Source organism: Abramis brama (genome assembly GCF_963993115.1).
Source record: "Abramis brama genome assembly, chromosome: 24".
Classification (NCBI taxonomy): Eukaryota; Metazoa; Chordata; class Actinopteri; order Cypriniformes; family Leuciscidae; genus Abramis; species Abramis brama.
In genome coordinates, this window is record NC_139986.1 from 13547377 (window position 1) to 13561807 (window position 14431).

Sequence of the window (14431 nt, forward strand, 5' to 3'; positions counted from 1 at the left end):
TAATTTCGAAACCATTTAGATAAGTCTAAGTCAAAGTGTCATCTAAAATTTAAGACCTTTCATCAATAAAAATAAGACATTTTTACAAAAATTATAATTTTTAAGACTTTTTATGGCCTTAAATTTAAAAAATCTAATTTAAGACTTTTTAAGGATCCACGGGGACCCTGTTGTACAGACTATGTGAGACACTGCGGCAATGTGCGTACATAAAATCTGACCTTCCTATAAATTGTTTGAAAAATTATTTTGATTGCATGTAGGACATAAGAAATTGGCTTGAAATGCAACCCGACTGTATTGCTTGCAGCTGGCTGAAAATATTTGAGATATGATTTATAGTCCAAACAAACAAAGTTGTGCGCATAAGTTTAATTATTCTTGTAAAACAATTCTGAGTGTTTTAATGAATTCTAAATGCACTTGAATCATACACAAATCAAACCATTCTGTCAACAGAAACATATTTACACACACGCTCCCACGCATAAAGAAACGCACTCCCGCACCCATAAACCCACGACTACATCTCCACACACACACTTTTAACACACAATCAGTTTTGACAAAGTTGGTTTTTTTTTACATTGTACTACAAAATCAAATCCTGGACATTAATAGCAATAAAATATCTTACAATATTTAGAATTATTCCCAGAATTCTTTGCACTTTTAGAAACATGTCCATTATGTCTAAATTATTTTTGCTATATTACCGTACAGTAATTTTTCAAGCAAAGCAGTTGTTTTGTGCCTGTCTGAAATCATGCGTCCTTTATATCGGTGAAATTCACACAAAGTCTTTCACTAAAGCTTAAACCTGCAGTTAAAAGGTCACCCCCGAGCTGAAAAAGAGGTGTAACAGTAGGCGTAAAAGAGAAATCACAAAACGCCCTGTCCATTAATTAAATGTCAATGATTCTTTTAGCTTAAACACATTTGTATCATCTTTTTGTGCCGTTAGGGGGGAGCAATGTGGAATCAAACAAACAACACTTGAAGATCCTGCCTGACACTATATCAGCATGATTTTACAAAATTCTCTGCACAAAATTAATTGTCTTTTGTGATTTATTTCCCCCGTTTCTCTTTATTCCTCCATCATCGCATTCCCGCAGTGACGGCACCATCTACCTCTGATGTCATCAAAATCCTTTTGTTTTCATCTCCACCACATCCACGTTCATCCTCTCTCTGTCTTTGTCCAGAGGGTGGTTCTGCGTGTGTTCCCACAAACGTATGGCGCCATCCCACTGAGCGAACATGAAAGAGAAAAGAGCGCCAATGAGTACAGTGTTGATGCACTTACTTTTTTTTGTATTTAGGGCTGCAACTAATGGTTATTTTGTGGATTAATCTAATGATTATTTTTGCGATTAATCTATTGATGATTAGTCAATTAATCCTAAAATATCACCGTATCAATGATGGTGATGTCCATAACACCAGGAGACCAGGAGATCCGTCAGATATTTTAAACAACCAACAACAACTTTAAACGCTTTGTAACCGAGTGCAGAGAGTACGTCTGAGCCACACGCCTCATGGCAGCTCCGGTGAATCTTCGGATCATTTCTTGGTCTCCGTGAGTAATTTACCCCTCATGATTATACAGATCAGTGTGTCTCTTACATTATATGATCTTGACAGACAACTATTTGACGTGGCACACAACTATTTGCATTCCAAGCAAATCGACGTATTTTTGCAATTGTCCACATGTCGTAACAGCCCTAATAGTATTTAACAGGGGTTTTACTTACAGAGCTGCTGACCATGTTGTTTTGATACGGGTGCCAGCTGACGTCCCTCACACATGCGTCATGATTGGACAATTTGCACTCGACGGATCCCGTCAACACATTGTAGACTACAAAAAAGATAAAAGGAAGTGAAATTAAGCAGATTTGAATAATAATACGACTATTTTGCACTTTGTTATGCATTTTTTTGAACAACTTACTGACGATTTTGCCTGTTGAACAGCCTGTGTAAATAAACTTCTGTCCAGTGCTGAATTCAGGGGAAAAGCGGCACCGAATGAGCGTGTGCAAAACCCCGTGACCCCTGTAGGTCATCACAGAGGTGTCACCGCTCAGCTTATGCCTCTTTAGTGCTGCAGGGCAACAAAATAACGAGTGAAAACAGGAGCTTTGTGTTTATGTGTACAACTAAGGTTGAAAATAAACCAGTTTGTCTATTAAAGTTCCTCAAGCATGCGAACACACCTCTCTGAGGAACCTGCTGCCAGCGGTAGTCCCAGTTCTGTTGTGTGACAGCGAGTCGTGAGGCCGCAAGTCCTTCTTTGGGTGAAAACTTCCTCACATCCCACAGCTTTATGCTCTGATCTTTGGAGTTGCTGATCAAGTATCGAGCGTCGCCCTTCAGGACAACATATAAACGCTGCTTAAAAAGTGCTTGAAGGGAAGCAACTAATGTATTGCAATTATATTTAGAGGGCAATAGGGGATGTTCTGCAACTGTATAAAAGGATTTGAAGCTTTTTGAACAGTTCTGCTCTTTAAGTGTTTAATAACAGTACCTTCATCTTGTTCACTGTGACATATACTATATGGCCAAAAGTATCTGGACACCCACTGTTTGTTTTTAAGCACCTGAGTGCAGCTGAAATAGTCAAAGCCATTAATTAAAAGTGTGTGTCCGCATATTTTTGGCATGTAGTTTAAATAAATACTTCATATTAGGTAGCTACACAAAAGGCTTCTCTGATATCTTGAGTGTATGTTTATGGAGAACCAGGACTACTTAATAATACAATACAGAAATCAATCAATCAGTGCATTCATTCAAAAAAAGAACATGTAAATGATCACTTTTCTAAGTGACAAATATTGTTATATTATTAATAATTAAATTATTAATAATATTCATGTTTTAAAATTTAGTTAAAATGTATTAATAAATTAGTTGTTTTTTAAATACTATTTAAAAGTTGTTTAAATTAGTTTCATTATTATTCATTTTAAACATGAATGTCAATTTGAAAAGTGGTTTGTTTACTTATTTTTACATTAAACTAGAGCTGTAGAGCATATTGAACTGTGGTGATTTATAACAATACTTTAGCTATAATTCACACCAGTAAAAGAATTGTGCAATGTGTTGATGTAATAACTGTATTGTAAATCACAGCGTCTTGACAATGACAGTATGGATTGCTATTATACTTTGCTGTGTATGAAGGTGATTCCATCTCTGTGTCCAGCCAGTTGACCCACAGGCTGTGGTCTGTCTTCTCTGAGTGTACGTCTGTCCCACACTTTACAAAGAGCATCGTCACTGCCTGAGAACAGCAGCTGCGATGAACTGTCTGCAAATGCTACAGCATTCACATCATCCTCATGAGCGTCAATCTGAAAGACGAAGAGATAAAAAAAATAAAGAAATACACAAGTCATTCTACAGAGGGCAATGTCTGGATAATGTTCTCACTAAATTTATCATGCTTATCAATGATCACATTCAGTTTAGAGCGAAAGACCTTTGCTTTGATGCACTGAGACCGGGAAGCTGTAAAGATTATGCAAGGAATAAGATCACAGGATGGCTGAGATTTATAACAGATTGACAGTAGAGCTAACTTATTTTTGATAAAGAAATAATGATCCATTAGAAGGTAAAAATCTTGCACATTAATCCAAGGAAATAAAGCTGTAATTCAGATGCCAATGGAAGAGAAAAAGTGACAAGTGCAGCAGGTGAAAGGTGACAAAACCTTTTTGATTTTTCATTTACTGATGATAGGGTTCTTGTCACTTTTTAATATTCTAAATACAAATTTTATCTATGGTGCAGGTTTTTTTCCTTCTACGACTTCACAACTTGTGAACCATACCTTTAGAGTTCTCTTGTTTTGTTCGCGATCAAACACATACAGGCAGCCATCGTTTGCACTGTTTGATAGAGATAAAGGTATTTCAGGAAGAGTAGAAGAGTATTTTAGACATACACTTTATTTTTTCCAGGTAAGGTAGGTAGTTATTATAGATTGTTATTGAGTTATTAAAGGACAAGTATGAAGGCCATAGCATAAGATACTGACCCGCCTAAAATCTCTTTTCCATCTGTGGACGCTGTCAGTGAGAAAACACAGAACCTCCTTTCATCAGGACTGAAAGAAGAAAAGACTCCTGTCAGCATCAGCAACATTGAACATGAACCACTACAGTCATTTCTATGGCAGTTAAATATACCTGATAGGCTACAGTGGGAAGAACAAGTATTTGATACACTGCCGATTTTGCAGGTTTTCCTACTTACAAAGCATGTAGAGGTCTGTAATATTTTTTTTATTCACAAGCTTGCAATTCGATTCGATTTCGATTCAATTTGATATTGATTATTTTGGAAATCAGGTGCAATACATGGCAAATTTCAAATATTTTAATAAATCTCTTAACTAATGCTATGGGAGTCAGTTATAGTCTACTAGGCTTCATTAGCCTACTATAATATTGAAGGCAAAAATTAACTGATTAAAAACTTAAATTACACTTTTATTTATTTTTATAATAATAAAGTTATATGAAATGTAAACATTTAAATGGTGGCTGTCATAAAAACTTGCTAGATTTATTCAAACATGCATTAAATATTGAAGAACATTAAAAATGATAATGAATATGTAATATGGTGCATATATTTTGCAAAATGCTCCTCTCTAGAGTTAATTGTTCTAGCTGACTGACGAGTTTATGGTCACTGGATATGGTTTTTCTGAGGTAAATGTGACGTTACATGACATTGTTTACAAGCCGTTTTAATGACATCTTTCCACGGTTGAAACACTGATTGAGCGATTCCATGTGACATGATACGGATTTCGATAAGTTGTACTCTATCTTTTAACACACTTTCAGATGCTCATTCATGTTTATTTCGTGCTGTAACTGGTGTTATTAAGGCGGAAGAGAAGATCATGTTGCTTCTCTTGAGCTGAGCTGCGCCAGAGCGATCTCACGCCACAGCGCCAAAACTGTATTTATGTTTTGGAATTTTCATAAGAAAATGGACGTAATCTGAAATCTGAGACTTTGTTTCATATCAATAGTAACAAAGCACAAAGATTACTGCGATTTATTAGATGGGATGCACGCTACAATGTTCCATTCATTCATCAACTGAAAACAGGATGACTATTTGATTCTTGGGATTTAAGAATCGATATCGGTTTGTAAAAATGAGAATTGATTAAAATCGAGAAATCGATATTTTTTAACCAGCCCTAATAGGTACACTTCAACTGTGAGAGACAGAATCTAAAACAAAAATCCAGAAAATCACATTGTATGATTTTTAAATAATTAATTTGCATTTTATTGCATCATAAGTATTTGATCACCTACCAACCAGTAAGAATTCCGGCTCTCACAGACCTGTTAGTTTTTCTTTAAGAAGCCCTCCTGTTCTCCATTCATTACCTGTATTAACTGCACCTGTTTGAACTTGTTACCTGTATAAAAGACACCTGTCCACACACTCAATCAAACAGACTCCAACCTCTCCACAATGGCCAAGACCAGAGAGCTGTGCAAGGACATCAGGGATAAAATTGTAGACCTGCACAAGGCTGGGATGGGCTACAGGACAATAGGCAAGCAGCTTGGTGAGAAGGCAACAACTGTTGGCGCAATTATTAGAAAATGGAAGAAGTTCAAGATGACGGTCAATCTCCCTCGGTCTGGGGCACCATGTATAAATAAAATGCAAATTAATTACTTAAAAATCATACAATGTGATTTTCTGGATTTTTGTTTTAGATTCCGTCACTCACAGTTGAAGAGTACCTATGATAAAAATTACAGACCTCTACATGCTCTGTAAGTGGGAAAACCTGCAAAATCAGCAGTGTATCAAATACTTGTTCTCCCCACTGTATATTGAAACAAATACAAACAAATATAAATCTTTGAACATAAGAACGTATTTCCATTCACACAGCTCTACCTTACTTGGGGATGAACAGAGCAAGACCAAACCTCTAAAAGCATAATATTACAATTATGACAGCATTATCACAGCATAGTCACTAAATGTCATGCAATGCAGAGAAGACGTCAAAATGGTTATGTGAATTTAATGGGAGAGGCAAAAAGACACGCTGGAAAAGTCATCTATTGGCATTATTAGCATATCTGAGTGGTGTTATGACACTTTAATTACAATTTAAATATAGGAGGGTTGCTGTTCTTACATATCGAGAATCAACAAATACCAGTTCTTAGTGCTATATTTTTATTATCCTGAAGTGTGTTATTTCTACAACACTTCCTTCAGATTTCACTTTGCCAGCGTGTTCAGTTTTGGTTAGCTCACATCACAGTCATGTGATGGTTGTTGTGATGAACGGTTATGGAAATCTGTTCTACTGTCTGTCACTCACATGAAGAGGAAGCGTACCGGTGATTACCTGAATTTTAATGCTATAATGTACTATGAGGAAACACTAACTTGAGGTCCAGAGCGGTGTGTGTTTCATTGTCTCCATCTACACTGCACACATGAACTAAAGAAAGAGAGAGCACAGACGCATGTGCATTAGAACAGTCAATGACAGCAGTGGCAACAAAGCAGCTTAAGTGACCTGTCCCTGTCTTACTGTAGTCAGACCAACTGGAGTAAAGCACACAACGTGCATCAGGTGTAAAACACACATCCAGAATGCTCCAGCCCACGTCTCTGGCCTTCACTGTCTTCTTTAGAGCAAAACGACCCCTACTAGTATCATATAACCTGATATTCTGGTCTATAAAAACAGAGACAGAAAAAAGAGGTTATAAGACATGCACTATCATTCAAAAGTTTGGAGTCAGTAAGACTTATTAAATGTTTTTGAAAGAGGTCTCTTAGCCTGGGCCATCGTTTCAAAGTAGAAAACTAAACTAAAGAGACCGAACAACAACAACAAAATATCGGAGTCTGCAACATCAAAAGACATTGAAAAGGGGTTATGAGATAGCCGCAATTTTAGTTTAAAAGAATACAAAGACATTTTATCAGTCGTTAGTTCCGGATTAAACTTTGCATGTGCATGTGCAAAGTGCATGTGTCGATCGCCTGTGTTCACAGCAATATTGTGAAATATTATTACTATTTAAAATAACTGTTTTCAATTTTAATATATTGTAAAATGTAATTTATTCCTGCAAAGCTAAATTTCAGCATCATCACTATTTCTTATTATTATCTAAGTTGAAAACAGTTGTGTTGCTTAATATTTTGGAGGATTGTTCAGGATTATTTGATAAGTATAAAGTTTATATGAAATATAAATCTTTTGTAACATTATAAATGTCTTTATTGTCATCAATTAATAACAATTTATGTTAATATCAATTTAATGCATCCTTTTTGAATACTGACCCCAAACTTTTGAATGGTAGTGTAAATAAACTCAAATTAAAGACAGAAACATTTACACTACAGGACTTTAGTAGAGCTTTGTTATGCACTTGAACATGTCTGAGATGTGCATTTGGAAAATACTAAGCATAGAAAATAAACACTAATAACAAAGTCTTGAATTGCAGTTTCACCTTGGCATGCAGACAGGAACATGTTTCCCTCATCACTGTAGACTCCACAAAAAACTTTCTGCTGATACGTGTCCTTGTATACCACATGATTGGGCAAGAAACTATGAAGAAATAAATATGGATTATTACATGTTATGCAAAGACTGATAAGTTTAGAAGCAGAAAGAATTTGAAATGTAAAACCATCTGTGCCTGAGTATCTATGCCCGATTGCATAAAGCACCTTAAGTGTAATTTCCCCTTAAGATCGCCCTTAGGTTTCCCATACACTTAAGGGTGTTGCACTTAATAATCAACAATATTATTGACTCCGCTGACACTACTGAATAATATTTAAAATATGCACTATTATTGTTGAAGCATAGCGTTTATATTACACTTACTGTGAGCGGATACGGCTGCACTCTCCATGAGAAAAACTTGACCCACGACAACGTCCCTGTTCCCGCTTTAGAAAGAAATACACAGTTAGATTATAGGAAATTGTACACTTCTGAACTCAACTATGCATATTTTTTGATAATTTGTGAAAATGTGAAAATTCATTTTCTGAATTCGTTATCAGAAAAATCACAAATCTGTAATAAGAAATAAAATAGCTGATAACTAATAACTCAGACTCATTGTATTGTTAGTAGAAATATCCTGTAAATGAAAGATACACAAGTATAAACATCTATCTTAGTATCTTACCTCTGCCAGCATATTTGTGAAACTGTATCTGCCCTTTAAGCCTGAGGAAGCAGTGGCAAGCATGATCTGAGTGTGGATCTCACTGCGGTCCACTTCCTGTGTGTCTGGTTGGGCATCCACTGCGAGATAATAAATAAGGCATAGTAAATTACCACAGAAGTGTGTATTCAATGGTATTCATGGCACCATTTCTCACTTTTATAGACTGAAAATTAGGCCAAAGAGGCTGTTGATTCTTTTAGATTCTTTTTTTCTTATTCTTGATTATTTTCGATTCTTTATATTAATGGTTGAATATATCCTTGCAAACGATCCTCACTTTTCTAAATAACAACGAAGGTTGGAATGGAGTCTGTGCACACCAAGATTGACTGCTCAGCATTTAAATAGTCTGGTTCATTGCTTGCTGTAAGTTCCTACAGAGTACTATCAGAGTTCCTCTGAAACCCTCCACCTCCCCTAGCTCCACCTGCCTAGATCTGCCTAGCATGCTTAAACTATTCCAAGAGTTGTCATGATTAAAACATATATATAATTAACTTTAGTAAACATGACATTTATTATATTTATTTATTGTATTAAAACAAAGTGTTAATACTGAGTCCCAGAAGCTTTAAATACCTTTACCGTAAACATGGGTTATATTAGTATCGCTTTGTCCTGCTGTGGGACACTTCCTCAAGATTAAATTTTGTGCTTATTTGCTTAATTTCCTCACAGTTTCCATACACTGAGCTAGTAGAAACTAAGGGCTAAATACGGAGGCAATTGTGCATAGAGTGAATTATCCTCACCTGGAGGGTCATATCGATGTCCTAACCGCCCATCCCAGGCCCCATCGCTGTCCTCGTCAGAGTCTGAATATGACTGCACAAGCTGCAGGCCTGTCGCTCCACTTCCATGGACCAGGCGCACCTGGCCCCTATAGTAGAGAAAAAAAGGAACACTGTGAAATATCAATTTGAATAAAAAAAGAGGAACTGGTAGTGTTGCAAAACATGTATAAAATGCAGCCGAGGCAAAGGTTTCTTCAAATAAATGTCATGTGGGTTATTTATATATTTACCTCCGCAGTAGGTACGCCAGAACTTGAGCTAAGTCAACGTCCTCTTCTGATTCTGACTGTCTCTCTGCCTGTGTGCGACCCGTCTGGTTAGAATTCTGGCTGGGTTCGGGTTCTGACTGGTCTGGGTTGTTACCAGAACCCCGACCGGACATCCCAGAACTGGACTGAGAGCCCATAGACTGCTTGTCTGGAAAAATTATTTATTCAGCCATAAGCAATACAGAAAGTCAAATTCATGACATTATAAAAAAGCAAGATAGAAGGCTAGAATTTCCTTTAAGACATTGAACACCAGTAATACAGTGAATGATATGACATGCGCTCAAACAATAAAAAAAATTCAGCATCATTACTCTTCAGTCTTCAGTGTCACATGATTCTTCAGAAATCATTTTAATATGCTGATTTGCTGCTTAAGAAACATTTCTTATTATTATCAATGTTGAAAATGGTTGTTGCTTAATATTTTTGTGGAAACTGTGATACATTTTTCAGGACTCTTTGATGAATAGAAAGTTCAATAGAACAGCATTTGTTTTGCAGCAAAAAATCTTTTGCAACATTATAAATGTCATTACTGTCACTTTTGATCAATTTAATGCATCCTTGCTGAATAAACGTATAAATATCTTTCTAAACAAAATTCTTACTGGACGATAGTGTACTTAAATGAGTGCCAAAAAAGATAGAAAGATGTGCACTACAGGACTTTAGAAAGTCTGAGATGTGGATTTGAAAAATACAAAGCATAGAAAATTATTTTTTTTAAAAAGATAAAGAAGCAAGATATATTATAAATAATGCTAGGATTTCCTTAAAGATATTGAACATCATATTTTAGTAATACTGCAAATAAGAGGACATACACCCAAGATATACCTGTCTGTCCAAAAAGTTGTGATTAACATGTAACAATGCATAAATATATATCACGACAAAATTAACACTGATGTAGTGCATTTATTGTGGGGTGTGTCAGTATTTTTGTCTTGGGAAATTTTAACACTAAATAGGCGATTTAAATTAGGTAAACACATGCTGACATGCAGCTGACAAAAGTCCGTGATATAACTGACAGCCGACTATGCTAGAATGACAGGCTAGAATTGAAAACAGCAATTGACATGGGGCGAACACTTCATATAGTGGTTGCATATTTACAAACGAAGACCTTAAAAAAGCAAAATACGTAAAAGCATCCTTATTACACTAAATATCCATCCAAAACAACCTTTTGTTTATAAGTTAGCGCTCACGCTAGCATACTGTGAGCGACCGACCTACAAAAGAGAGACACCTACCAATTTATTTGATAACAGCGCTTTGACAGCTCTTTTACTCCTTTGTTTTCTTCCTGCAAAACCTCGGTAAATAACCACAAAATAGTGTTGTCAAAAATGAAGCTTGTAAACGTGAGAGTTCAGTATCCTGAGCGCTTCTATTTCCCTGAGTTGTTTTCAAGATTCTCCTGGTTCGTAACGCGCCATGTTGTTTACGGTCTCGAGACTCCTCTGGTCACATGACACACTCAGAGCAAACACAAAAATAATAGAAACAGTACATTGAGATAAGTGAATGTTGGTCATTGACAGTGAAGCTGTGTATTTTTAAAATATTTATTTTCCAGCCACAATCCTTTAGCACTATACTACAAATAGGGAGAAATAGCATTTTTTTTTTGCTTTGTCGTAAGTTCCCAAAAAATCCTAATGTGCTATTCAGTGTCCTACTCAAAAATGTCAACTGCTAAACTATGTTTAGAGAAACTAGCTACACTACACTAAGCTATACTTGACAAAAATTGCTAACTTTCTTAAACTACCATATTTGTAGCTTTAATATGCCTACAATAAGCAGTCTACTACTAGAAGCAGTCCAGAAACATGGATTGGCATCTGCATTTTTTTTGCCATCGCATGGATAATGGGGACAGAAAAATAAATAAATAAGAATGGTTTTGTGTGGAACATTTACGCCTATTTACTTATTGTCCAAAATATTCACTGAAATCCATACGGAAAAAACAACACCAACAATACTGTAAGCACAGTCATGAAAATGCGGTTTTAAATTATAACCAATAATGCTAAGTATGGAAGGAGAAATCATATCTAAATTTCTTATTTATATAGATTTTATATGAGGCCTATTTTTTGAAATGTATGTTAGTTGCTAATTCTGTTTCTAGTATAGGTACAATTTGCTCCCTCTGCTGGCCTTTTTTATTTTTTTAGATGTAGTATGTTTCATTGACCTATAGTGTAATATATCTGTTTTTATTTGGATGGTATTATTTTTATGTAAAGGTTTAGGAATATTCAATACCGGTTTGTGTTTTTGACCTTTGTTCCTCAAGGTACCTACCTAACTAAGTTAACTAAATCTGCAGTGTGTGTTTGGACTTTTCTGAGCTTACCTTTGTTAGAACTACTTGTATCAATATACTAACATTACATCATTATTTCAAGTTATTTTTGTTCATTTCTAATGTTTCTGAAGATTATGCTAAATGAAATCTCATTTTTGAATTTCACACACCAAGGTTTAATTACACATAGGGGGACTTTTATTTACGAGGCACATTTTTGAACCGGAAGTGTTCAGTTGTACTCAGCGCCTGTGTTTCTCAACTTGTTTTACTGTTTTACATTCGTGGTAAGTGTGACAGTTGTACATTTATTACTCACAATATTGATTTGTATTAATTGATCCACTCAGAGAAGAAACGATATGATATTGCGATTTATCGTTTTCAAAATTATTTGTTTAAAATACCCTGCTATTTGCTGTTGTGACCGTGACAATATTCTCTTGTGAGACTGTTTATAAAGAATAAGAACACATATGAAATGACCAAGTACAGCAAAAGAGAATAATTACATAAACTAGCCAATATTTTAGGAAGACTTAGAGGGTTTTTGGTTACTGTTCACACGTTAATAAGTAAAAAACCATAAGGTTTCATTTGTTAACATTAGTTAATGTATTAACTATTACGAACTAACCATGCGCTATACATTTGTTACTGTATCTGTTAATCTTTGTTAACGTTAGTTAATAAAAAATAGTGCTGTTGTTCATCGTTTGTTTATGTTACTTCACTGTGCATTATTTAATGTTTAACTTTTGATTTGAATAATGTATTAGTACGTTGAAATTAACAAGGATTAATAAATGCTGAAGAAGTGCAGTTCATTATTAGTTCATGTTAAGTAATGTAGTTAATTAATATGAACTAATGAAATCTTATTGTAAAGTGGTACCAAAAAAACTAATAAGGATTCAGCCTCGTCATCATATAATATCATATAATATCTCATAATTTTGTTTGAAATTCGCAACTTTCTAGTTCTCTCTCCTTCTCATATGCTGACTAATAATAATTGATCCCTTAACCTATGCAATAATCCATAATCCTAATGTTTTGTTCTGTTGTTTGCAGGAATAACACAGTGCCTGTGAAACAATGGGTTTGTATTGGACTTTTATTTATTTGCAAATAGGAAACTGTAATATCTCGATCAGCTTGTGTGCTGTTTGCAGATGCTTTTAATGGTTGGATCCTCATCAATTCATTATTAATCCATTCATTCATGATCTGTTCTGGTAAATTTGCTCATATGCTTGAGTCGGCCTAGCTTCCATTTCCCCCTAAAGTGTTCAAATAACATTTTCCAGCAGATATTGAAGAAAGGACTTATGGTGGTTGTGAGGGCCCAGATGCCATGTATGTAAAGCTGATCTCTTCAGACGGGCAAGAGTTTATTGTGAAGCGAGAGCACGCGTTAACCTCTGGCACAATCAAGGCTATGCTGAGTGGACCTGGTGAGTATGGTTCAAAATCCTGCTGTGATGAAACAGCATTTGTTTATTGTGGAATTCTTCCATCACTCCATTTTTTTTTTTTTTTATATTTGATTAGGAGGAGGAAGTTCTAACATTTTGCATGTTTACTTCAAGGTCAGTTTGCTGAAAATGAAACCAATGAGGTGAACTTCCGGGAGATCCCGTCTCATGTTCTCTCCAAAGTTTGCATGTATTTTACCTATAAAGTGCGTTACACCAACAGCTCAACAGAAATCCCAGAATTTCCCATTGCTCCTGAGATTGCCTTGGAACTGCTCATGGCTGCAAACTTCCTGGACTGTTAGATAGGAATAGGAGTATGCGTTATGCTGTGACCGACATTCATGCCGTTTGGTTTCCATATATGTTCCAATGATTTTTTGAGTGTGTATTTATAAATGTTTCGCTTTATTGATCAATTTAGTTTTTTGTTGTTATGTTGTACTTTGAAATGACTAGATAGTTTGTTTTGTATGCAGAGTTTTTAAATGTCTTACATTCATTTTGTATTTGCAAGTCGTTTGCAGTTGTCCTAGTCTCGCACAAGGAATAAATGTGGATGAACCAAATGTATCACTGTCACACCTCTTTGTTTTGGCTGTGTCTTTCTGTTTTACAGTAGAAAAATTACAAAATGGCGTGAATAAGTGAACACGGGGTAAAGGAAATATCTTTTTATATTTATATATACTTCAAATTATGGCATGATTGTAACATTAAAAGGATGTTGATAAAAAAAAAAGTCACCCAAAAATAAAAGAACGTTGAAAGTCGCTCCAAACCCAGGTTACTGACTTTCTTCATTCACAGAATAATTAATTAGTAGACTTAATATGTATTAATAGATAATAATAATATTAATTAATATTTAATAAACAATTAAAAAGATACTTCACCAGAAATAACAAAATCTATATCTTAAAAGTTGTTCCAAACCGATGGCTTTCTTCTGTAACTAATGAATTAATAGACACTAATATTTATTGAAACGGAATATATATTTATTAATTATAACTATTCAAAATAAATAAATAAATATTCATAATTAAAAGAATACCTTTTAAATCTGTATTTTGAAAGTTCCAAAATGTGGCCTTCTTTGCTCTGACAATGTTTTTTTACAGAATAATGAAATAATGTACATTTATATTTATCAAAAAATAATAGATGTTTATTAATTATAACTGTTCATATTAATAAACAATTATTAATTAATTAATAATTAAAAAGAGTAAAAAAAAAAAAAATCTGTTTATTGAAAGCAAGTCGT

At 34.8% G+C, this 14431-nt stretch overlaps 2 protein-coding genes across 3 annotated transcripts; one reads left to right on the top strand and one right to left on the bottom strand.

Moving 5' to 3' along the window:
• Positions 1-357: 357 nt before the first annotated feature.
• dcaf11 (ddb1 and cul4 associated factor 11) lies at positions 358-10843 on the bottom strand. Its single transcript, XM_084103398.1, has 15 exons — positions 10617-10843; positions 9316-9502; positions 9044-9171; positions 8250-8368; positions 7940-8004; positions 7557-7657; positions 6620-6766; positions 6472-6526; positions 4064-4132; positions 3857-3914; positions 3189-3374; positions 2229-2382; positions 1964-2116; positions 1764-1870; positions 358-1253 (listed from the first exon to the last, which is right to left on the bottom strand). The coding sequence occupies exons 2-15, from the start codon at positions 9489-9491 to the stop codon at positions 1146-1148; spliced, it is 1626 nt and encodes a 541-aa protein (XP_083959524.1). The 5' UTR covers positions 9492-9502; positions 10617-10843; the 3' UTR covers positions 358-1145.
• Positions 10844-11873: 1030 nt separating this feature from the next.
• Positions 11874-13730, top strand: eloca (elongin C paralog a). Of its 2 annotated transcripts, none has more exons than XM_084103012.1 (4): positions 11874-11970; positions 12758-12785; positions 12994-13140; positions 13276-13730. In XM_084103012.1, the coding sequence occupies exons 2-4, from the start codon at positions 12782-12784 to the stop codon at positions 13464-13466; spliced, it is 342 nt and encodes a 113-aa protein (XP_083959138.1). In that variant the 5' UTR covers positions 11874-11970; positions 12758-12781; the 3' UTR covers positions 13467-13730. The 2 variants fall into 2 exon arrangements, with proteins under 2 accessions (XP_083959138.1, XP_083959139.1); XM_084103013.1 differs by having other exon boundaries at positions 11880-11970; positions 12997-13140.
• The last annotated feature ends 701 nt before the right edge of the window (positions 13731-14431 follow it).

What these genes read in the sequence shown, in the direction of transcription:
- dcaf11 (XM_084103398.1), bottom strand. Translation starts at nt 9,491, where the DNA reads ATGGGCTCTCAGTCCAGTTCTGGGATGTCCGGTCGGGGTTCTGGTAAC. An exon ending in ACATCGATATGACCCTCCAG is followed by an intron (nt 8,369 to 9,043) that starts GTGAGGATAATT and finishes ATTATCTCGCAG; the next exon opens with TGGATGCCCAACCAGACACA. An exon ending in GTTCCTGTCTGCATGCCAAG is followed by an intron (nt 6,767 to 7,556) that starts GTGAAACTGCAA and finishes CTGTTTTTATAG; the next exon opens with ACCAGAATATCAGGTTATAT.
- eloca (XM_084103012.1), top strand. An exon ending in GGCTATGCTGAGTGGACCTG is followed by an intron (nt 13,141 to 13,275) that starts GTGAGTATGGTT and finishes GTTTACTTCAAG; the next exon opens with GTCAGTTTGCTGAAAATGAA.